This window comes from Bombus terrestris, chromosome 11, assembly GCF_910591885.1.
Source record: "Bombus terrestris chromosome 11, iyBomTerr1.2, whole genome shotgun sequence".
Classification (NCBI taxonomy): domain Eukaryota; kingdom Metazoa; phylum Arthropoda; class Insecta; order Hymenoptera; family Apidae; genus Bombus; species Bombus terrestris.
Window position 1 is genome coordinate 15,029,315 of NC_063279.1, and position 27,967 is coordinate 15,057,281.

At 32.7% G+C, this 27,967-nt stretch overlaps 2 protein-coding genes across 6 annotated transcripts in view; one reads left to right on the top strand and one right to left on the bottom strand.

Annotated features, from left to right (window-relative positions):
- LOC125385994 overlaps window positions 1-27,967 on the top strand; it is a 120,620-nt gene that overhangs the window by 2,434 nt on the left and 90,219 nt on the right. For all 5 annotated transcript variants that reach the window (XR_007225796.1, XM_048410359.1, XM_048410360.1 and 2 more), the window contains exons 8-14: window positions 5,979-6,019; window positions 6,124-6,306; window positions 6,380-6,491; window positions 6,564-6,784; window positions 6,864-7,028; window positions 7,173-7,365; window positions 7,439-7,676. Coding sequence is in view for 4 of the 5 variants with exons in the window: in XM_048410359.1 (XP_048266316.1) it covers window positions 5,979-6,019; window positions 6,124-6,306; window positions 6,380-6,491; window positions 6,564-6,784; window positions 6,864-7,028; window positions 7,173-7,365; window positions 7,439-7,676 (1,153 nt within the window). In the remaining variant the exon portion in view is untranslated. The remainder of the gene's footprint in view (window positions 1-5,978; window positions 6,020-6,123; window positions 6,307-6,379; window positions 6,492-6,563; window positions 6,785-6,863; window positions 7,029-7,172; window positions 7,366-7,438; window positions 7,677-27,967) is intronic.
- LOC125385996 (40S ribosomal protein S6-like) lies at window positions 22,522-27,901 on the bottom strand. Its single transcript, XM_048410364.1, has 5 exons — window positions 27,760-27,901; window positions 24,771-24,975; window positions 24,560-24,705; window positions 22,945-23,145; window positions 22,522-22,843 (listed from the first exon to the last, which is right to left on the bottom strand). The coding sequence occupies exons 1-5, from the start codon at window positions 27,763-27,765 to the stop codon at window positions 22,646-22,648; spliced, it is 756 nt and encodes a 251-aa protein (XP_048266321.1). The 5' UTR covers window positions 27,766-27,901; the 3' UTR covers window positions 22,522-22,645.

Below are 27,967 nucleotides of genomic sequence, written 5' to 3' on the forward strand. Positions count from 1 at the left end.
ATAGACAAATAGCCTGTGCCCCAACTACGGGAAGATAAGAGAAATCTATCCTTCCACGAACGACGCTTCTCGCTAGCAACTTTCCCCAAGGACGGCTAATATTTTTCTCTAACCACCAACATGGAAATTGACCAATTAACAGCAACGTCAATTTCCCTCACCCTTCGAACGAAGACTTTTCTCCACGAATCCGATGATCTCGTGCCCTTAGGCACACCCATCATAGTTTTCTTCGACAGCGTCACCGCGACGGAGAGTCATTCTCTCTAGTGCGATCTCATCAGTAATCGACCTGTCTTTCGTATACGTAATAATTGCCCCTTGCTCTAACATACAGTGTAACTTAGACGCTAACGAAGGGTAAAGTTCGTCATCCCGTTGACCGCGGATTCGTTATTGAGCCTAGGATCATTGTCAATAGCTTCTCGAGTATCTAATTATCGCGATTACTTGTCCAATTCCATCATAGTCATATTTGCACTAGTAAATATCTCCTCTATCGCATAACGATCACATCTAGCGTCAATAGGGATTCGTTTCACGCCCTTAACCCTAACTCTAATCGTAACGCCAACCCGACATCAGAAGTGGGATCAGTGCCGATTATAACAGTGTTAGAACTTACGACCATCGCGCGCGAGTAACCCAGTCGCTAGTGCAAAATCGAGTGTGAAACCTAACAAGTTTTCGCTACCACGTTTTAACCCTTAAAATCGCACGTTCCGACCCCGCTGCACGGGGCGCAACTGTCAACCTGATTATGAAAGAAAACCATAATTTCAATAACAAGTGGCGAGTCGACTTCTACGTACTGGAAGCATCATCGGGTAGATCAAGTCATCTGGGTGAGTCGTTTCCATTTTACTCCGATTCGGGAGCCGAGCGTTCACTAATTAAAGAGTCCGTGGCCTCGAGATTTCTGGCAAAAGAATGACTGACATATTAGTAATGCGAGGAGCAGGAAATACTTGTATTAAACATACGCCTCCCATTTGTTCATCGTGTGTATTAATGATTTTTACATTGAAGACAATTTCTCATGTCCTTGCTGATAGTTATCTAAAATATGATATCGCGATTAGTTGCGGAACTCTAAGTCTGGGTTTTGACGTAACATTACACAAAATAGCCTCGCTATGTGTAAAACAAAAATAATTAATGTCTGTAATGAAACCACTGCAAACGAGATCGTCGTTAATGAAGCTGACACTGATGTACATGGTAATAATAAAAGTCGATCAATTTCTCTTCTCGACAAATTCAAAGATTCATTCGTTACGGATTCCCTACGTATTCGCGTAAATACAGGCCGGTTAGAAATACGATTAATTGATCCTAACATCACCGTACGAGGAAGTTCTTATAGATTTAGTGAGGAGGACCGAAGAGCGGTACGTGAGAAAATAAGCGTTTTAATTAAAGCAAAGATCATAAGGCCTAGTAATTCGCCATTCGCGAGCCTTACGTAACTCGTGAAGAAGAAAGCGGCTCAGATAGATTACGAGTGGTTCCCCGAGAACTAAATCAAAGTACCGTCGCGGATCGGTACCCTTTACTCCTTATTGCGGATCAAGTCGCGAGATTGCAAGAGGCGAGATATTTTATTAGCCTGGATATGGCCAGCGGGTTTCACCAAATTCCTACTTATCCTAATTCAGCGCAGTATACAGCGTTCGTTACTCCCGACAGACAATATGAGTAGATAACGATGCCGTTTGGACTGAAAAATTGCGCCGTCCGTCTTTCGGAGGGCCATTCGCAAGGCCCTAGGCGACCTCGCTCATTCGTACGTTGTTATTTATTTCGATAACGTTCTAGTTATTGCCGACTCGATAGATCAAGCGTTAGGAAGATTGAACACCGTATTAGATACCCTCGTAAAAGCAGGATTCTCTGTTAACTTTGCGAAATGTTCTTTTCTAAAAACATCGGTGCTCTATTTGAGATATGTAATTCATAACGAAGAAGTCCGTCCCAACCCGGGTAAAATACACACCTTAAGTTCTTTACCTGTGCCAACGGCCGCCACACAGTTCAGGCAGTTCATAGGGTTAGCTTCATACTTCCGAAAGTTCATCCCTAAATTCTCACAGGTGATGAAACCCCTGTATGCGCTCATCTCAAATAACAGAAATATAACTTGGACAGATAGGCACGAGAAAATAAGACAACAGGCAGTTTCCGCCCTGACCGACGCGCCGGTGTTAATGATATTCGACCCCAGTTACCCGATAGAACTACATACTGACGCTAGCTCGGAGAGTTACGGGGCGATTTTGACGCATCAAGTCGAAGGTAAAGGCAAAGCAATAGAGTATTACAGCAAAAGAACTACCCTCGCAGAATCTAGGTATAATTCCTACGAACTAGAGACGTTAGCAGTCGTAAACGCAGTCGAGCGTTTCCGTCACTATCTACATGGACGGGAATTTCTTGTCGTCACGGATTGCGACTCGTCGAAAGCGTCGAGTAATAAAGTACATTTAAATGACAGGGACCATCGGTGATGGGCCTACTTGCAGACTTTTGTTTTTGACATTATGTATCTGGAAAGTAAACGGACAGCCCACGTAGATTTCTTCTCGCGAAACCCCGTAGATTTAGACCACCGTAAAATTGATAAAATTGCGGAGAAAGAAATCAATCTGGCCGAAATATCGGAAGACTGGCTACTAGCCGAACAACGTCGTGATTCTCAAACCTTGGAAATCGTCAAGGAATTGCAAAACGATGAGCTCGCGGAAGACACCGCGAATACATACGAATTACGGTCCGGTACTCTTTACCGTAGGATACAAAGAAAAGACAGGACTCTCTGTTTACCTGTAGTCCTAAGAGGTTTTAGATAGTCTGTTATTAACCATGTGCACCAGTCAATTATGCACTTAGGTTGGGAGAAAACGCTCGAGAAACTATACGAGTATTACTGGTTCGAAGGGATGGCGAAGTACGTTCGCCGATTCATTGAGAACTGTCATGCTTGTCAAGTTTCGAAAGCTAGTTCAGGTAAGATACAAGCCGAACTACATCCTATACCTAAGACCAGCATGCCCTGGCATACGGTCCACATGGACATAACAGGCAAGTTGAGTGGTAAAAGCGATTCAAAGGAGTACGTCATTGTTTTGATCAACGTGCTCACTAAATTCGTATACCTGCATCATAATCGTAAGATAGATTTCCATAACACCATTAAAGCGCTTAAATCCGCTATATTTTTATTCGGAAGTCCCTGCCGGATAATAGCAGATCAGGAAAGATGTTCTAAGGGTAAAGAATTTCGAGAATTCTGCGAAAGCAAACGAATTAAAGTTCGCTTGATAGCGACCGGTGCTAGTAGAGCCAATAGACAGGTAGAGCGTGTTATGCGTACATTGAAAATATGTTCACGGTAGTAGAGACGACCGGGCGGTCATGGCAAGACGCGATTGGGGAGATACAATTGGCCCTGAATTGCACCACCAACCGCGTGACTAAGGCGAGCCCACTGAAACTACTAATCGGTAGGACAGCAAGACCGTACGACTTGTTGCTACCTGATAGCGTTGAAGAAAGAGGAATAGACATCTCCGATGTAAGACAACAGGCGACAAAAAAAAAAAAAAAAAATATAGCAAGTAGCGCCAAACACGACAAAGAAAGATTCGATAACACCAAAGCTAAAGTGGTTAGGTTTAATGTCGGTGATTTCGTACCACGCAAAAACGAGAAAAGAAACCAAACCAAGCTAGAGCCAAAATTCAAGGGTCCATTCGTAATAGCAGAGATTTTGGAAGGGGATAGATATACTTTAAAGACATTAGATGGCAAACGATCGTATAAATACAGTCATGACAGATTAAGAAAATGCCGAATAGTTGCGTTCCTGCTGAGTTGGACGTCTGTAGTGATGACAATGGCAGTGACAATGACGATATGACTACACCGATCTCAGAGGATCATTAACACTATGACTATGACATGTAACATAGTTACATGTAACATGTAACATAGACATGTAACACAAGCCTAGTGTTACCATACACTAGCACACAAGCCTAGTGCGACCACACACTAGCATTCGATATTTCCACACAAGCCTAGTGTGACCACACACTAGCATTCGATATTTCCACACAAGCCTAGTGCGACCACACACTAGCATTCGATATTCCCACATAAGCCTAGTGTGACCACACACTAGCATTCAGTGTCTCCATACACGCCTATTACATCAATGCACTCGTGTTCAGTGTCTCCATACACTGCACTCGCATTCAGTGTCTCCATACACGCCTATTACATCAATGCACTCGTGTTCAGTGTCTCCATACACTGCACTCGCATTCAGTGTCTCCATACACGCCTATTACATCAATGCACCCGTGTTCAGTGTCCCCATACACTGCACTCGCATTCAGTGTCTTCATACATACCTATTACGTCAATGCACCCACACACGCCCAGTGCGGTAATATGATCCAACAAACTGAGACTCGTCCGTGTACGAAATCGAAAATGATCTGTCATGTCATTACGGTCTGACTGGTAACTCACAAAATGCAACTGGCGCTTTGAATACCAATCATAATGCTACTGACTTTTGTGTTTTTTTTCTTCCCTACTTTATCATTGAACGTCCGATCGAAATTTTTGTTGTTAACCTGGGCCCTTGATCTATTTGGACAGTTAGTTAAACCATAAATAAACTAGTGTAATATAATTTAGCTAAACTATAAAGGAGTAAAATATTAGTCATATCAAGTCTAATGTTGGGAGAACCCAATATTTTAGATCCACCCGAGGACGTGTGATAGTCAGAATGGCCGTGTCGGAGATGAAAGAACACAGGAACCTTCCCTTTGGAACTTTGGGAAGACCCCTAGTATTGTAATTTAGATTTCACCATAGCCGTATTAAGAAACTGTTGTCATTCGATCCGACTGTATTTATTTGAGATTTATGATAGTGAGCTCGGGCTCGAGGCGACAATCAGTCGCCGAACGTAGCCACGGTCAAAGGGATGAACGTTTTGTCTAACAAAGGCATGAAGTAATTCTATAGCTCTCCTTAAAAGAAATACTTGGGACAGGGCACGACGGTAAACGTTTCAATGGTTTCTGCCCCGTGGCTCGCCACACGCAGACTTTGTCCTTCGGGTAAGATGATTGCCAGATGCCAACGCATCTCCACAGTATATGTTTAGCTGGGCGAGGACCCGCTACGAATATTAAGTTTCAATTATACAAAGTCTTTCAAATAGACAAATAGCCTGTGCCCCAACTACGGGAAGATAAGAGAAATCTATCCTTCCACGAACGACGCTTCTCGCTAGCAACTTTCCCCAAGGACGGCTAATATTTTTCTCTAACCACCAACATGGAAATTGACCAATTAACAGCAACGTCAATTTCCCTCACCCTTCGAACGAAGACTTTTCTCCACGAATCCGATGATCTCGTGCCCTTAGGCACACCCATCATAGTTTTCTTCGACAGCGTCACCGCGACGGAGAGTCATTCTCTCTAGTGCGATCTCATCAGTAATCGACCTGTCTTTCGTATACGTAATAATTGCCCCTTGCTCTAACATACAGTAACTTACAGTAACTTACAGTATTACTTACTGTATTACAGTAATACTTACAGTATTACTTACAGTAATACAGTAACTTAGACGCTAACGAAGGGTAAAGTTCGTCATCCCGTTGACCGCGGATTCGTTATTGAGCCTAGGATCATTGTCAATAGCTTCTCGAGTATCTAATTATCGCGATTACTTGTCCAATTCCATCATAGTCATATTTGCACTAGTAAATATCTCCTCTATCGCATAACGATCACGTCTAGCGTCAATAGGGATTCGTTTCACGCCCTTAACCCTAACTCTAATCGTAACGCCAACCCGACATATATATATTATGTATATATATAAACATTGTACGTACATATATATATGTATGTAGAATGTTTTATATTTCTTATTTATACTGTTTTCAGTTGTCGATGATGGCGGTGAATCATGGAAATATAGCTTAAGGGTAAATATTTTATAGCCAACTATTTACAAATATTTATAAATGTATTATAATTGTAAAATTATACATTTTTATTTACTTTATAATTAATATTTTATTTTCTTTAGCCTTGTACGGAGTGTCTGTTTGTAGTAATTTTCCATCATTTTGGAGAAGTTCTTGTACCAGTTTTAGTTGAATTAATGCAAAGACATCATCAACCAGTTGACCCGAATAATTTGCATGCTATTCTAGTAAAAGATGCAGTATATAATGCAGTTGGTTTGGCTGCATTTGATTTATACGATGAGGTAAGAACAAAATATCACAAAAAAATCAGTGTAAATAGTCAGTCATCCAGTTTATCACGCTTCTATTTACTAGGTAAATTTTGATCAATGGTTTTCAACTACCTTAAAAGAAGAGTTGAAAATTCGAAGTAACAATTATAGAATTATTAGAAGACGAGTATGTTGGCTTATTGGGCGCTGGACAAGTAAGTAAAGTGCAGCTTTTTAAACAAGTAGGATTTATTATGTAATAATCTTGTATTGTAATAAAATTGCAGCTGTTAAGTTAAGTACAGAGTTAAGACCAGAATTATACAAACTTATGGTTGAAGTTTTGAGTCCTGAAGAAGATCTGGGTGTTCGCTTAGCAGCAAGCGATGCTTTAAAACTTGCGATAGATGATTTTCAATTTAATCCGGAAGAATTCTCGCCATATTTAGAACCAGCATTCTCTTTATTATTTTCGCTCCTAAAAGAAGTAAAAGAATGTGATACCAAGGTATGTATGTATATACTGTTATATGTTACTTTTAAAATATTGTTGTAGTTCGCAAAAACATATTTTAAATAATTTTCAGATGTATGTGTTATACGTGTTATCATTTATGATTGAACATGCTGGTAGTGAAATAAACCCACTTGTTGGAGCCCTCAGTTCATATTTGCCAGCACTTTGGCAAGAATGTGAAGAACATAATATGCTAAGATGTGCTATAATTTCAACACTTGTACATCTGGAAAAGGTACATATTTTTTATATTGTTTAATGAATTAAACTATATTAATATAAATCAAATTATTAATTTTGATATTGATAAATCAAATATATAACTCAATGATTTTATTAAAAATTTTAAATAATAGATAATATTTGAATTATTTTTTAGGCTTTAGGTTCTGAAAGCGTCCTTATAGAACCACAAGTAGTAGGTGTTATTGCATTAAGTTGTGACGTCAATCAAAATTGTCACGTTTATTTGTTAGAAGATGGCTTGCGATTACGGTCAGCTTTACTGCAAAATGCAGCTGCACCAACATTGGCTATAACGGAACTGACTAAAAATTTGCCTGCTGTATTAGGTTAGTAAATAATTCTATTTGACTATGATTCTTATAAACATGCAGAAAACTTGATGATCTTTATATTTTTCAGAAAAATCATTTGAACATTTAAAATTATGTTTGTATATAGTTCAAGCATATGTAATATTAAGTCCCCAAGAATTTTTAAGTCAAAGAGGAGCGATTATAATCGAAACACTTAGGCCACTTTTAGGAGATTTGAACTCGGAAGGAGTTGTAATGATAATGACAGTGTTTGAAATGTGTTTATGTGCTTCACCTCGGCAAAGTGCAAAACTTATTAAACCTGTTTTGATAACTATATTTGAGTGAGTATAGTTGCTTCAGTATGTTATAACAAGTTATGCACATTAATATTTCTTTGAATTTTGATAGAAATATGTATAAGGAAGAAGAAGTTACGATGACGATGACTATGTATTTATCTATCGTGGCAACAGAACGTTATACGTTATGTCGTAACAGTATATAACGTTATACGTTGTATCGTAATACTATATAACATTATACGTTATATCGAAATAGTATAGGGTCATACGTTATGTCTTAATACTATGTAACGTTATACGTTATATCGTAATGTGATATAACGTTATACGTTATATTGTAATACTATATAACGTTACACGTTGTAACTGTATACTACATAACGTTATGCGTTATATCGTAATGTTATATAACGTTATACGTTATATTGTAATACTTCGTAACGTTATACGTTGTAACTGTATACTACATAACGTTATACGTTATATCGTAATGTGATATAACGTTATACGTTATATTGTAATACTATATAACGTTATACGTTGTAACTGTATACTACATAACGTTATACGTTATATCGTAATACTACATAACGTTATATGATATATCGTAATAGTATGTAATGTTATAAGTTGTAACGGTATACTACATAACGTTATACTTTATATCGTAATACTATACAACATTATATGTTATATCGTAATACTATATAGCGTTATACGTTATATGGTAATACTATATAAAGTTATACGTTATATCGTAATACTGTAGAACGTTATACGTTATATCGTAATACTATATACCGTTATACGTTATGTCGTAACAGTATATAACGTTATACGTTATATCGTAATATTATATAATGTTATTGGTTATATTGTCATGCTATGCAGCGTTATACAATATATCGTAATACTATATAATCTTATACGTTCTAACGGTATACTACATAACGTTATACTTTATATTGTAATACTATATAGCGTTATACATTATATCGTAATACTATATAACGTTATACGTTATATCGAAATACTATACAACGTTATACGTTATATCGTAATACTATGTAACGTTATACGTAGTAACTGCATACTACATAACGTTATACGTTATATCGTAATGTTATATAACGTTATACGTTATATCGTAATACTATGTAACGTTATACGTTGTAACGGTATACTACATAACGTTATACGTTATATCGTAATGTTATATAACGTTATACGTTATATCGTAATACTATATAACGTTAAACGTTATATCGTAACAGTATATAACATTATACGTTGTAACTGTATACTACATAACGTTATGCGTTATATCGTAGTGTTATATAACGTTATACGTTATATTGTAATACTTTGTAACGTTATACGTTATATTGTAATACTTTGTAACGTTATACGTTGTAACTGTATACTACATAACGTTATACGTTATATCGTAATGTGATATAATGTTATACGTTATATTGTAATACTATATAACGTTATACGTTGTAACTGTATACTACATAGCGTTATGCGTTATATCGTAATGTTATATAACGTTATACGTTATATTGTAATACTTTGTAACGTTATACGTTGTAACTGTATACTACACAACGTTACACGTTATATCGTAATGTTATATAACTTTATACGTTGTAACGGAATACTACATAACGTTATACGTTATATCGTAATACTATATAGCATTATACGTTATATCGTAATAGTATAGCGTTATACGTTATGTCGTAATACTATATAGCGTTATACGTTGTAACTGTATACTACATAACGTTATACGATATATCGAAATACTATACAACGTTATACGTTATATCGTAATACTATACAACATTATATGTTATATCGTAATACTATATAGCGTTATACGTTATATGGTAATACTATATAAAGTTATACGTTATATCGTAATACTGTAGAACGTTATACGTTATATCGTAATACTATATACCGTTATACGTTATGTCGTAACAGTATATAACGTTATACGTTATATCGTAATATTATATAATGTTATTGGTTATATTGTCATGCTATGCAGCGTTATACAATATATCGTAATACTATATAATCTTATACGTTCTAACGGTATACTACATAACGTTATACTTTATATTGTAATACTATATAACGTTATACATTATATCGTAATACTATATAACGTTATACGTTATATCGAAATACTATACAACGTTATACGTTATATCGTAATACTATGTAACGTTATACGAAGTAACTGCATACTACATAACGTTATACGTTATATCGTAATGTTATATAACGTTATACGTTATATCGTAATACTATGTAACGTTATACGTTGTAACGGTATACTACATAACGTTATACGTTATATCGTAATGTTATATAACGTTATACGTTATATCGTAATACTATATAACGTTATACGTTGTAACTGTATACTACATAACGTTATACGTTATATCGTAATATTATATGACGTTATATCGTAATGTCGTAATCTGTTATATCGTAATACTATATAACGTTATACGTTATGTCGTAATACTATACAACGTTATACGTTATATCGTAATACTATATAGCAGTATACGTTATATCGTAATAGTATAGCGTTATACGTTATATCGTAATACTATATAACGTTAAACGTTATATCGTAACAGTATATAACATTATACGTTGTAACTGTATACTACATAACGTTATGCGTTATATCGTAGTGTTATATAACGTTATACGTTATATTGTAATACGTTGTAACGTTATACGTTATATTGTAATACTTTGTAACGTTATACGTTGTAACTGTATACTACATAACGTTATACGTTATATCGTAATGTGATATAATGTTATACGTTATATTGTAATACTATATAACGTTATACGTTGTAACTGTATACTACATAGCGTTATGCGTTATATCGTAATGTTATATAACGTTATACGTTATATTGTAATACTTTGTAACGTTATACGTTGTAACTGTATACTACACAACGTTACACGTTATATCGTAATGTTATATAACTTTATACGTTGTAACGGAATACTACATAACGTTATACGTTATATCGTAATACTATATAGCATTATACGTTATATCGTAATAGTATAGCGTTATACGTTATGTCGTAATACTATATAGCGTTATACGTTGTAACTGTATACTACATAACGTTATACGTTATATCGAAATACTATACAACGTTATACGTTATATCGTAATACTATGTAACGTTATACGTTGTAACTGTATACTACATAACGTTATACGTTATATCGTAATGTGATATAACGTTATACGTTATATTGTAATACTATATAACGTTATACGTTGTAACTGTATACTACATAACATTATACGTTATATCGCAATATTTTTTAACGTTATACGTTATATCGTAATACTATACAACGTTATACGTTATATCGTAATACTATATAGCATTATACGTTATATCGTAATAATATAGCGTTATACGTTATGTCGTAATACTATATAACGTTATACATTATATCGTAATACTATATAACGTTATACGTTATATCGAAATACTATACAACGTTATACGTTATATCGTAATACTATGTAACCTTATACGTAGTAACTGCATACTACAAAACGTCACACGTTATATCGTAATGTTATATAACGTTATACGTTATATCGTAATACTATGTAACGTTATACGTTGTAACGGTATACTACATAACGTTATACGTTATAACATAATGCTATATAACGTTATGTGTTACATCATAATACTACATGACGTTATACGATATATCGTAATCATATGTAACGTTATACGTTACATCGTAATACTATAGAACGTTATACGTTATATCGTAATATTATATAACGTTATTCGTTATATCGTAATGCTATATAGCGTTATACGTTGTAACCGTATACTACGTAACGTTATACGTTATATCGTAATGTGATATAACGTTATACGTTATATCGTAATGTGATATAACGTTATACGTTATATTGTAATACTATATAACGTTATACGATGTAACTGTATACTACATAACGTTATACGTTATATCGTAATATTATATGACGATATATGTTATATCGTAATACTATATAACGTTATACGTTATGTCGTAATACTATACAACGTTATACGTTATATCGTAATACTATATAGCAGTATACGTTATATCGTAATAATATAGCGTTATTCCTTATGTCGTAATACTATATAACGTTATACATTATATCGTAATGTGATATATCGTTATACGTTATATCGTAATGCTATACAGCGTTATACGTAATATTGTAATACTATATAACGTTATACTTTGTAACTATATACTACATAACGTTATACGTTATATCGTAATATTATATGACGTTATATGTTATATCGTAATGCTATACAGCGTTATACGTTATATCGTAATACTATATAACGTTAAACGTTATATCGTAATACTATATAACGTTATACGTTATATCGTAATACTACATAACGTTATATGATATATCGTAATAGTATGTAATGTTATAAGTTGTAACGGTATACTACATAACGTTATACTTTATATCGTAATACTATACAACATTATACGTTATATCGTAATACTATATAGCGTTATACGTTATGTGGTAATACTATATAAAGTTATACGTTATATCGTAATACTGTAGAACGTTATACGTTATATCGTAATACTATATACCGTTATACGTTATGTCGTAACAGTATATAACGTTATACGTTATATCGTAATATTATATAATGTTATTGGTTATATTGTCATGCTATGCAGCGTTATACAATATATCGTAATACTATATAATGTTATACGTTCTAACGGTATACTACATAACGTTATACTTTATATTGTAATACTATATAACGTTATACATTATATCGTAATACTATATAACGTTATACGTTATATCGAAATACTATACAACGTTATACGTTATATCGTAATACTATGTAACGTTATACGTAGTAACTGCATACTACATAACGTTATACGTTATATCGTAATATTATATGACGTTATATCGTAATGTCGTAATGTGTTATATCGTAATACTATATAACGTTATACGTTATGTCGTAATACTATACAACGTTATACGTTATATCGTAATACTATATAGCAGTATACTTTATATCGTAATAGTATAGCGTTATACGTTATATCGTAATACTACATAACGTTAAACGTTATATCGTAACAGTATATAATGTTATACGTTGTAACTGTATACTACATAACGTTATGCGTTATATCGTAATGTTATATAACATTATACGTTATATTGTAATACTTTGTAACGTTATACGTTGTAACTGTAGACTACATAACGTTATACGTTATATCGAAATGTGATATAACGTTATACGTTATATCGTAATGTGATATAACGTTATACGTTATATTGTAATACTATATAACGTTATACGTTGTAACTGTATACTACATAACGTTATGCGTTATATCGTAATACTATGTAACGTTATACGTTGTAACTGTATACTACATAACGTTATTTGTTATATCGTAATGTGATATAACGTTATACGTTATATCGTAATGTTATATAACGTTATACGTTATATTGTAATACTTTGTAACGTTATACGTTGTAACTGTATACGACACAACGTTACACGTTATATCGTAATGTTATATAACTTTATACGTTGTAACGGAATACTACATAACGTTATACGTTATATCGTAATACTATATAGCATTATACGTTATATCGTAATAATATAGCGTTATACGTTATGTCGTAATACTATATAACGTTATACATTATAGCGTAATACTATATAACGTTATACGTTATATCGAAATACTATGCAACGTTATACGTTATATCGTAATACTATATAACGTTATACGTTGTATCGGTATACTACATAACGTTATACTTTATATAGTAATGCTATTCAACGTTATGCATTATATTCTAACACTATACAACGTTATACGTTACATCGTAGTACTATAGAACGTTATACGTTATATCGCAATGATATATAACGTTCTAAGTTATATCGAAATACTATACAACGTTATACGTTATATCGTAATACTATATAGCATTATACGTTATATCGTAATAGTATAGCGTTATACGTTATGTCGTAATACTATATAACGTTATACATTATATCGTAATACTATATAACGTTATACGTTATATCGAAATACTATACAACGTTATACGTTATATCGTAATACTATGTAACGTTATACGTAGTAACTGCATACTACAAAACGTTACACGTTATATCGTAATGTTATATAACGTTATACGTTATATCGTAGTACTATGTAACGTTATACGTTGTAACGGTATACTACATAACGTTATACGTTATAACATAATGCTATATAACGTTATGTGTTATATCGTAATACTACATGACGTTATACGATATATCGTAAACATATGTAACGTTATACGTTATATCGTAATACTATATAACGTTATACGTTATATCGTAATGCTATACAGCGTTATACGTTATATCGTAATACTATATAACGTTATACGTTGTAACCGTATACTACGTAACGTTATACTTTATATAGTAATAGTATATAACGTTATGCGTTATATCCCAATACTATACAACGTTATACGTTACATCGTAGTACTATAGAACGTTATACGTTATATCGTAATATTATATAACGTTATTCGTTATATCGTAATGCTATATAGCGTTATACATTATATCGTAATACTATATAACGTTATACGTTATGTCGTAATACTATATAACGTTATACGTTGTAACCGTATACTACGTAACGTTATACGTTATATCGTAATGTGATGTAACGTTATACGTTATATTGTAATACTATATAACGTTATACGTTGTAACTGTATACTACATAACGTTATACGTTATATCGTAATATTATTTAACGTTATACGTTATATCGTAATACTATATAACGTTATACGTTATATCGAAATACTATACAACGTTATACGTTATATCGTAATACTATGTAACGTTATACGTTGTAACGGTATACTACATAACGTTACACGTTATATCGTAATGTTACATAACGTTATACGTTATATCGTAATACTATGTAACGTTATACGTTGTAACGGTATACTACATAACGTTATACGTTATATCATAATGTTATATAACGTTACACGTTATAACGTAATTCTATACAGCGTTATACGTTATATCGTAATACTATATAACGTTATACGTTATATCGTAATGCTATACAGCGTTATACTTTATATCGTAATAGTATATAACGTTATAAGATGTATCCTAATACTATATAACGTTAAACGTTATTACGTAATAGTATACAACTTTATACGTTATATGATAGTACTATATAACGTCATACGTTATTACGTAATAGTATATATCGCTATACGTTATATGGTAATAATATACAACGTTATACGTGATATGGTAATACTACATAACGCTATACGTTACTACGTAATTGTATATAACGTGATATGTTATTACGTAATAGGATATACCGTTATACGTTATTACGTAATAGTATATCGTTATGCGTTATTACGTAATAGTATATATCGCTATACGTTATATGGTAATAATATACAACGTTATACGTGATATGGTAATACTACATAACGCTATACGTTATTACGTAATAGTATATAACGTGATATGTTATTACGTAATAGGATATACCGTCATACGTTATATGGTAATAACATACAACGTTATACAAGATACAGTGATACTATATAACGTCATACGTTATTACGTAATAGTATATATCGTTGTACGTTATATGGCAATAGTACACAACGTTATACGTGATATGGTAATACCATATAACGTTATACGTTATTACGTAATAGTATATAACGTTATGTGTTATTACGTAATAGTGTATAACGTTATACGTTATTACGTAGTAGTATATCGTTATGCGTTATTACGCAATAGTATATAACGTTATACGTTATCACGTAATAGTTTATAACGTGATACGTTATTACGTAATAGTATATATCGCTATACGTTATATGGTATTAATATACAACGTTATACGTGATATGGTAATACTACATATCGCTATACGTTATTACGTAATATTATATAACGTTATACTTGATTCGGTAATACCATATAACGTTATACGTTATTACGTAATAGTATATAACGTTATAAGTTATTACGTAATAGTATATAACGTGATACGTTATTACGTAACAGTATACAACGTTATACGTGATATGGTAATACTATATAACGTTATACGCTATTACGTAACAGTATACAACGTTATACGTGATATGGTAATACTATATAACGTGATACGTTATTACGTAACAGTATACAACGTTATACGTTATATGATAGTACTATATAACGTCATACGTTATTACGTAATATTATATATCGTTATACGTTATATGGTAATAATACACAACGTTATACGTTATGTGGCAATACCATATAACGTTATACGTTATTACGTAATATTATATATCGTTATACGTTATATGGTAATAATACACAACGTTATACGTTATGTGGCAATACCGTATAACGTTATACGTTATTACGTAATAGGATATACCGTTATACGTTATATGGTAATAATATACAACGTTATACGTGATATAGTGATACTATATAACGTTATACGTTATTACGTAATAGTATATAACGTTATACGTTATTACGTAATAGTATATAACGTGATACGTTATTACGTAACAGTATACAACGTTATACGTGATATGGTAATACTATATAACGTTATACGCTATTACGTAACAGTATACAACGTTATACGTGATATGGTAATACTATATAACGTGATACGTTATTACGTAACAGTATACAACGTTATACGTTATATGATAGTACTATATAACGTCATACGTTATTACGTAATATTATATATCGTTATACGTTATATGGTAATAATACACAACGTTATACGTTATGTGGCAATACCATATAACGTTATACGTTATTACGTAATATTATATATCGTTATACGTTATATGGTAATAATACACAACGTTATATGTTATGTGGCAATACCATATAACGTTATACGTTATTACGTAGTAGGATATACCGTTATACGTTATATGGTAATAATATACAACGTTATACGTGATATAGTGATACTATATAACGTTATACGTTATTACGTAATAGTATATAACGTTATACGTTTTTACGTAATAGTATATAACGTGATACGTTATTACGTAACAGTATACAACGTTATACGTGATATGGTAATACTATATAACGTTATACGCTATTACGTAACAGTATACAACGTTATACGTGATATGGTAATACTATATAACGTGATACGTTATTACGTAACAGTATACAACGTTATACGTTACATCGTAGTACTATAGAACGTTATACGTTATATCGTAATATTATATAACGTTATTCGTTATATCGTAATGCTATATAGCGTTATACATTATATCGTAATACTATATAACGTTATACGTTATGTCGTAATACTATATAACGTTATACGTTGTAACCGTATACTACGTAACGTTATACGTTATATCGGAATGTGATATAACGTTATACGTTATATTGTAATACTATATAACGTTATACGTTGTAACTGTATACTACATAACGTTATACGTTATATCGCAATATTATTTAACGTTATACGTTATATCGTAATACTATATAACGTTATACGTTATATCGAAATACTATACAACGTTATACGTTATATCGTAATACTATGTAACGTTATACGTTGTAACGGTATACTACATAACGTTACACGTTATATCGTAATGTTACATAACGTTATACGTTATATCGTAATACTATGTAACGTTATACGTTGTAACGGTATACTACATAACGTTATACGTTATATCATAATGTTATATAACGTTACACGTTATAACGTAATTCTATACAGCGTTATACGTTATATCGTAATACTATATAACGTTATACGTTATATCGTAATGCTATACAGCGTTATACTTTATATCGTAATAGTATATAACGTTATAAGATGTATCCTAATACTATATAACGTTAAACGTTATTACGTAATAGTATACAACTTTATACGTTATATGATAGTACTATATAACGTCATACGTTATTACGTAATAGTATATATCGCTATACGTTATATGGTAATAATATACAACGTTATACGTGATATGGTAATACTACATAACGCTATACGTTACTACGTAATTGTATATAACGTGATATGTTATTACGTAATAGGATATACCGTTATACGTTATTACGTAATAGTATATCGTTATGCGTTATTACGTAATAGTATATATCGCTATACGTTATATGGTAATAATATACAACGTTATACGTGATATGGTAATACTACATAACGCTATACGTTATTACGTAATAGTATATAACGTGATATGTTATTACGTAATAGGATATACCGTCATACGTTATATGGTAATAACATACAACGTTATACAAGATACAGTGATACTATATAACGTCATACGTTATTACGTAATAGTATATATCGTTGTACGTTATATGGCAATAGTACACAACGTTATACGTGATATGGTAATACCATATAACGTTATACGTTATTACGTAATAGTATATAACGTTATGTGTTATTACGTAATAGTGTATAACGTTATACGTTATTACGTAGTAGTATATCGTTATGCGTTATTACGCAATAGTATATAACGTTATACGTTATCACGTAATAGTATATAACGTGATACGTTATTACGTAACAGTATACAACGTTATACGTGATATGGTAATACTATATAACGTTATACGTTATTACGTAACAGTATACAACGTTATACGTGATATGGTAATACTATATAACGTTATACGCTATTACGTAACAGTATACAACGTTATACTTGATATGGTAATACCATATAACGTTATACGTTATTACGTAATAGTATATAACGTTATACGTTATTACGTAATAGTATATAACGTGATACGTTATTACGTAACAGTATACAACGTTATGCGTGATATGGTAATACTATATAACGTTATACGCTATTACGTAACAGTATACAACGTTATACGTGATATGGTAATACTATATAACGTGATACGTTATTACGTAACAGTATACAACGTTATACGTTATATGATAGTACTATATAACGTCATACGTTATTACGTAATATTATATATCGTTATACGTTATATGGTAATAATACACAACGTTATACGTTATGTGGCAATACCATATAACGTTATACGTTATTACGTAATATTATATATCGTTATACGTTATATGGTAATAATACACAACGTTATACGTTATGTGGCAATACCGTATAACGTTATACGTTATTACGTAATAGGATATACCGTTATACGTTATATGGTAATAATATACAACGTTATACGTGATATAGTGATACTATATAACGTTATACGTTATTACGTAATAGTATATAACGTTATACGTTATTACGTAATAGTATATAACGTGATACGTTATTGCGTAACAGTATACAACGTTATACGTGATATGGTAATACTATATAACGTTATACGCTATTACGTAACAGTATACAACGTTATACGTGATATGGTAATACTATATAACGTGATACGTTATTACGTAACAGTATACAACGTTATACGTTATATGATAGTACTATATAATGTCATACGTTATTACGTAATATTATATATCGTTATACGTTATATGGTAATAATACACAACGTTATACGTTATGTGGCAATACCATATAACGTTATACGTTATTACGTAATATTATATATCGTTATACGTTATATGGTAATAATACACAACGTTATACGTTATGTGGCAATACCGTATAACGTTATACGTTATTACGTAATAGGATATACCGTTATACGTTATATGGTAATAATATACAACGTTATACGTGATATAGTGATACTATATAACGTTATACGTTATTACGTAATAGTATATAACGTTATGCGTTATTACGTAATAGTATATAACGTGATACGTTATTACGTAACAGTATACAACGTTATACGTGATATGGTAATACTATATAACGTTATACGCTATTACGTAACAGTATACAACGTTATACGTGATATGGTAATACTATATAACGTGATACGTTATTACGTAACAGTATACAACGTTATACGTTATATGATAGTACTATATAACGTCATACGTTATTACGTAATATTATATATCGTTATACGTTATATGGTAATAATACACAACGTTATACGTTATGTGGCAATACCATATAACGTTATACGTTATTACGTAATATTATATATCGTTATACGTTATATGGTAATAATACACAACGTTATATGTTATGTGGCAATACCATATAACGTTATACGTTATTACGTAATAGGATATACCGTTATACGTTATATGGTAATAATATACAACGTTATACGTGATATAGTGATACTATATAACGTTATACGTTATTACGTAATAGTATATAACGTTATACGTTTTTACGTAATAGTATATAACGTGATACGTTATTACGTAACAGTATACAACGTTATACGTGATATGGTAATACTATATAACGTGATACGTTATTACGTAACAGTATACAACGTTATACGTGATATGGTAATACTATATAACGTGATACGTTATTACGTAACAGTATACAACGTTATACGTTATATGATAGTACTATATAACGTCATACGTTATTACGTAATATTATATATCGTTATACGTTATATGGTAATAATACACAACGTTATACGTTATGTGGCAATACCATATAACGTTATACGTTATTACGTAATATTATATATCGTTATACGTTATATGGTAATAATACACAACGTTATATGTTATGTGGCAATACCATATAACGTTATACGTTATTACGTAATAGGATATACCGTTATACGTTATATGGTAATAATATACAACGTTATACGTGATATAGTGATACTATATAACGTTATACGTTATTACGTAATAGTATATAACGTTATACGTTTTTACGTAATAGTATATAACGTGATACGTTATTACGTAACAGTATACAACGTTATACGTGATATGGTAATACTATATAACGTTATACGCTATTACGTAACAGTATACAACGTTATACGTGATATGGTAATACTATATAACGTGATACGTTATTACGTAACAGTATACAACTTTATACGTTATATGATAGTGCTATATAACGTCATACGTTATTATTATTACGAAAAAGCTGAAACGAGCACAACGAACGGCCCTGTGCATAACAACGACGGCATACCGTACCGTCTCCCACGCGGCACTTTGCGTGTTGACCGGGAATCTCCTGATTTACGTAAGGATAAAGATGCTCGGAGAGACCTACGAGAGGAACAAGATCCATGAGTCCAGGATTGGCGCTGATGACGGCTGCAAGCTGAAGGAGGAACTGGAGGCGATTCGCAAGAAGGCCCAAGAGGAGTGGCAGAAGGAATGGAACAGCTACAAAAAGGAGAATGTCACGAAGAAATTAATACCGAGTGCGCTGCTATTTACCAAAAAGAAGATGGACATCGATCACCACACCATGCAGCTTCTAACCGGGCATGGGAGCTTCGGTGTCTATAGGAAGAGGATTGGCAAGGACAGCGACAGCAACTGTCTCAACTGTGGAGACCCTAACGACGATGCAGAGCACGCCCTCTTCGCGTGCCCGAAGTGAAAGGACAGAAGGATCGAGCTGGAGAACGCTCTTGGCGAGAAGATAGGCGTGGACAATCTGATCGCCACGGTGACCGCCAAGAACGAGAGCTGGAATAAATTCAGGCAATTCTGCAAGACCGTCATGTGTCACAGGAGGGTGACAGCGAGGGCCTGGGAAGAGGCAAGGAGGAGAACGAGTGAAACAACAACTACGCGGAGCAATGAAGGCAAGAATACAAAAGAACGAAAAACCGCAGAAGGAGATCAGCCCAGTATCCTGAACTGGCTGAGAAGATGACATGAGCAGTAACTGCCCGAAGAGGTAGATACAACGGGGCACGAAAGGACAACCCTGATGACTGCCGACAGGTTTTACCGGGGTTGTCTGCCCTCAAAGCGGAGGAAGAAGGAGGAGGGGTTTTTAGTGGGTATGGCAACGACATCCGACCGACTCCCACATAACCCAGTGACGCGGGTTACGGGGCATGCGTAATAGCATTTTCCCCTCCTCACGCAAAAAAAAAAAGAGTGATGTAGCCATCGCAAAGTTCATGGGCATCACCACCAGCACGTCATACTAAAGAGAGGAACAGAGTCCTACGACCGTACACGGAACGCCCTGCACCGTACCGAGAGGTATCCATGACCATATCGAAGACATCGCACAACATCTGCAAGGATAGGACAACAATCGGCTGACGCTTTACCACGTTAAGATCTATAATGTTATCTCTGGTAAGGGTGTATTGTAGCGGCACTCGACAACAAATACCGCTACTCGACACTAACTAAGCAACCAACTCTAGGTTTCGAACGTTCGGGACCCGGGTTCGATTCCCGGCGCCCGTGATCCTATTTTTCTTCCACGCATCAAAATGGAAGAATAATTAGCAGTATCCCAGCAGCGACATCTACAGCCGGCAATTACTACTATCACGGACAACATATACCACCTCTACAATACTAATTAAGAATAATATTAAAATAACCATTGATGTTGATGATGACCTCTATAATTCCACCTTAATCATTTCAGAAACTTTAAAAATTACTAATTGCTTAAAATGATAAGCTTCTACCTTACGTATATGCTGTATAAATTTAGACGAGTATAATAGTGTATATATGAACATTACGAATATGGAACATGTAAGTGATATTACAAAAAGACAAGATATTACAAAAAAAATATAAATATTTATTAGGCTTATATACAGCTAATATTTAATAGGTTTATATACAACATATTTGTACACAATTTGTTAGTTTCATATTGTATTGGACGGTATCATTGCAGTCTTTTACTTTTGAATGGCGGGTGCAGACTGACTGCCCGATTTGGAATCTCGTATAGAAGCACTACGTCTTCGCTTTAGTTCTTCTTGATGTCTATTCTTAGCTTCCTTTTGCCGTTGTGCTAACAGCTTCGCATATTCTGCTGCTTGTTGCTTGCGAGCCAAGCAACGCTTCGTCTTTAGAGCCAGTCTATGCCTCTTTCTCTATATAAACATATTTTTATTTTACTATAAACTCCATACTTTTGAAAAATTTTAACTGAAACAAAACAACAATATAAATATAGATACATATATGTACAAACCTGGAGTGTAAGTGGGGTAATAAGACGTTGAATTTTAGGGGCTTTCGACCGCTGTGGTTTGCCCTCTTTTTGAATTGGTCGTTTCACAACGAATCGACGGACATCATCTTCCTTCGATAAGTTAAATAGTTTGCGAATTTTGCTCGCTCTCTTGGGTCCTAAACGGCGTGGGACTTCCTTGTCAGTTAAATCCGGGATATCCTGTAAGAATTTAATCAACTTATACATTAAATGCTTCTTAGCATTAAAAATGTTCTTTAACACGTTCACGTGGGCGTTGCAATTTGTATTTCTCGCCGTGGGGCAGCACTCGTATGGATTATTATTTGAAGGCCACATGCAATTCATAGATAGCTGTTATACGAGTGTGCCCTTGGTTGAAGAAAAAAACTTTGGCAGAAAAAAACATTTATTTGTGGTACTGTAAAAATAAACAAAAAATTTCTACCGCCACAAACGATACAAAAACAAAAACGGGGCCACATTGTGAGTTTTGAAAATCGTAGCAGAGTTAAATTTTTTAAATGGATTGACAAAAGACCAGTTTATATGTTTACTACTTCCAAGAATCACATGTGTACAATTATTCAAGGAAAAAATGATGAAGTAAAGTCTGATATTTTTTTATAACGATGCAAAAAGGGGTGATGACTTATCCTATCAAATGACATCGTACTGTAGTTATTTACGGAAAACCGTTAAATGGTACAAAAAAATTATTATACAATTAATATGAGGGACTTGACTCATAATTCCGTGGTACATATATCAAAGATAATGTAATAAAGATATTAATATTTTGCAATTTAGAGAAAAAATTATTGTTCATCTTTGACCAATAATCACCACATTGCAGAAATGGCTATTGAAAAGCAAATACCTTCACAAAATGTTCACATTTTCTCCATTCACATAAAGGATCTGTAAGAAAGTCAAGAAAAAGAAGTAAGAAACGTTATAAATGCTTATATAAAAAAAATTAGAGATTATGCCATGAAAAAAAACTAAAAAAATTACGATATACTGCAATCATTGTGAGAGCCAGCCAGCACTTTGTTTCAAGTGCGTTTAAAAATTGCAAATAGAAATAAATAAACAATTAAGGTAAGGTAATTATAATATTGAATTGCTGTGTTTACTATCGAATTTTTGTTTTGTATGTTTATAATATTGAGATGAAATAAAATAAATCCTACTTCTTTTTCATTTAATAGACGTCAAATTTCCATTTAAATTTTCAAATATTTCAAATTGCGATTTTTTCTAGTTACTAAACGAACTACATTTTTGATGGTACGCACCATCTGATAGAACATTCAAGTGTGAGTCAAGTGTACGCTGCCTGATGCGAGACTCAAGCGCGAGCCACCGGTGATACGCGCCGGCGTGAACGTGTTAATAACTTAACTCACTGATCATTACATCCACAGATATGTTGACTTTTAGTGTATCGCTTATACACTGAGAAAAAGTATAAATTACATAACACAGTCTCCCAAATCAAAACACTATAGTTAATCTTCCATGTTTACGATAGTATCATAAGATAATAAGACAATTCTAAGATACACCCTGAAACATGGATAATAGATAGAAAGTACAGTCAAATTAATACCTTTTCTCCTTTTTTGACAATGACGAGAGCGAGTACTGAAAGGTTGGAATCGACTATGCATCCACGGACAGATTTACGTTTACGCTCACCATCACGTCTAGGTCTGTAGCATGAATGTCCTTTTGAGAGCAATAAACGTACGCGCCCTAGTTACAGGAATTTTTAAAAAATTAAAATCAAACGAAATTAGAATAAAAAATGCTTGTGTTACCATTAGTCAGAACGCCCTGTTTCATAGGAAATCCTTGTTTATCATTGCCGCCGGAGATACGAACGACATATCCCTTCCATTCGTTACCGAGAGCATCAGCCTCTACTTCTGCGCCCATACGCTTTTCATAAAAAATTCTCAGCTTATGTTCATCGGAGATTTCAAACAGTTTTTGACATCCTGTTGCAGGATACGATACGTTCAACTAAAAAACACAAATATTATACAGCATATGCAAAGATTTATCAGCTTTTGCCAGTTTATTTAATGTACGTAATCAAACAAAAATGTTATATATACATAGCCATATAAAGCTTTATTAAAAAGTTAAAACAAAAATTCAAAATACAAGGGGACTAGTAAGAAACTCGTTATCACTATGCTATAAAATAACAGTAGATACAGCACCTTGTAATAAGGCTTCAATTGATTTATACTTATGAAGCATTTTTTGCTTGATAATAGCCATAAAATATATTCACAAAGGTCGGCTGTTTATACTTGTAGAGTGAAATATAGGTTAAACGTCTAAGACATTTTAATGAGGTTATGCTTACTTTCGTAGTATAATAATGAAAATTGTAAATCTTAATGCTCTATATGAAGAAAATTTAGCCTCTTGCCTTATGATTTAAGTTCCAATAGTGTGTGCCATAAACAACAAGATCAGTCACATGTCAAACCAATTTATGATTTGGCTGAGTGTTCGTGTCTTTTTGTAAATGCATGTGTACAGGCACAATTAATTTTACTTTGCAGGATGTTTGATAAATAAATACTACCAACTGATCATTGAACAAGTAAGATTTATTATCTTGAAGTCAATAATAAATCTAATAAATCAATAACATTTTTATTACAATTTCTAAAAAAACATATTTTAAATTATGAACGTCTTGAAAAAATTTACAAAAATTTAATAATCTTCAATCGTGTGATATCTTTCAAAGCGTATTGGTACATGTAATGCAACTTTACATCTTTTGCACTCCCACGTTGTTTCACTACGTTTTTTATGTTTTGTGCATGCTTTACAAGCTCTTGGTGGCTTTGATTTCGATGGTGTTGGATCTATATGCTTGGGAAAATGACCCCAATGTTTTCCATGCAGTCTCTTTGGTAAATCTCCATTCGATAATCGTCCTTTTCGTATATATTCTGGTAATGGTACATTTTTTTAGTAATGATTGGGCTATTTCAATTCTATATTCAGCATAAGTCTGTTTTTTGTGAGTATTTATTTTGTTGAATAAAATGTACGAGTTAAACAGAGCAATATCAAAGCGGTAAAAGAAAACTTTTCGGTATCCTTTCATACATTTCCTCATCACAGGGAAGCATGCTAGCATTCGGTCTTGCCGGTCAATTCCTATCATTCTGCTATTTTGTGTTTTGAAGAAAGAATATAAATGTCTCGTATATCCTTCCATTTTAATGCCATTATTCCATTGCAGCTTCTCATTATATATTCACCCTTTTTTAATTTTACTTTATAAAAATCTTTTGGCATATTATTTCTGTTCCAGTGCACTGTTCCAACAACATTAGTTTTATTGTTAATTAAAGTTTTACACAGTTTTGGAGAACAATTGTTTAAATATAAAGTATGTCCTTTATGTAATATTGACTGTGATAGCTCTTTGACAACACTTTCAAATGCACTGTTACCAGAATTTATTTTATCACTACCAGTGTATATTTTAAGGTCATAGCAATAACCTGATTTTGACTCACATAATTTATAAAATTTTATACCAAATCTTACCCCTTCTGATGGATTAAATTGTTTATAGGATAAGCGTCTCTTATATTTCATCAATGATTCATTGATAGTAATGTTCTCTTGCATTGTATATACTTCTTTAAATCTTTGATTCAAAAAGTTTATCACAGGTTTTATTTTACATAATTTATCTGTATTGTTAGCCAAATTGTTATCTGCAAAATGCAAACATTTAGTTATTTGCAGAAATCTTTTGAACGGCATTGTTTTTCAGAAAATTGGAGTTTTTATAACTGCTTTCTTAGACCAATTCATTTGAATTGTTGGTTTTTTAACTTCAGCCATTATTATACATAGTGCAAAATATATTTTGATTTCACCACAGTCTATAGGAAACCAAGTTTTATCTATTTTTAGTCTTTTATTTTCATTGTTCATTATTTGGTTTGCGTATCGATTCGTCTCCATGACAATATTTTCCCAAAATATATTATCAAATATTATATTAAAAAAGTCTAATTCTTTTTTGTTTTCACCTAACTGATTCAAAATTGCCACTTTTATGCCAGGAATTTCTGTATAATTCCAGATTTTTGGATCATTAGTCTCTTCTTTCCAAATCCATAGCTGATTGTTGATGATTACTGTGGTCTTCATCGTCGGTATCATCTTCAATAATCAGTCGCTTACAACGTTTTCGTACAGGAAGTGAAATATCACTACTGTCACTATCATTATTTAAAATATCTATCAAATCACTTTTTGCAATGTTAGCTGAATTTACAATGTTCCCAACAACGCTTAATATTCTTTATGAAGTCATTTTTGAGAATAAATTTCTAATATTTTTCAAGAAAATATATTTGCATATCCGAATGCGGCCAAGAAAATTAGTAAGTATTTGTCGCGTGTAGCCCCAAGAACGTACCACGTCTCTCACACGTATTATTTACTTTTGGTCCGAATGACTTACCATGTCTCTCACACGTGTTATTTATATTTGGCCCGATCGACGTACCATATCTCTCGCACGATATTGTAGGATAAGGGGTTAAGTATTCTACATTTGGATATGACTTGCTTCATGCTACTTATGCCGAAGATAAATGAAATAAGTCTTATTTTAACATTGGTTAGGTATACAGATAAACGAATGTTTCATAAATTATATATATCTAAAATTACTTATAGCATTTCAATATATAAATTTTTATAGTAACTGTTTGTAATATTTGTTAGATTTTGAAATTATTATTGGATACGTACCTTCATTGTGAGAAGTATCAAGCAATGCAGCGAGCTATAAACAGAAAGACCGTATATCGCACAAGCGGACACTGAATGCGTAGTAGAGTGCGTGCACCGGATATCCGGTTTAAGTCCAATGAAATTTTAAAGTGAAAATAGCAATAAACAAACTCCTTATAAATCTGTAAACAAATCATATTGATACTTATGTTTTCATAGAAATTAT

Excerpts from the sequence above, each read along its gene's own strand:
- LOC125385996 (XM_048410364.1), bottom strand. Across the intron at positions 23,146-24,559 it reads TTGTCAAAAAAGGAGAAAAG|GATATCCCGGATTTAACTGA; the intron begins GTATTAATTTGA and ends AAATTCTTACAG. Across the intron at positions 22,844-22,944 it reads TTACCCCACTTACACTCCAG|AGAAAGAGGCATAGACTGGC; the intron begins GTTTGTACATAT and ends ATGTTTATATAG.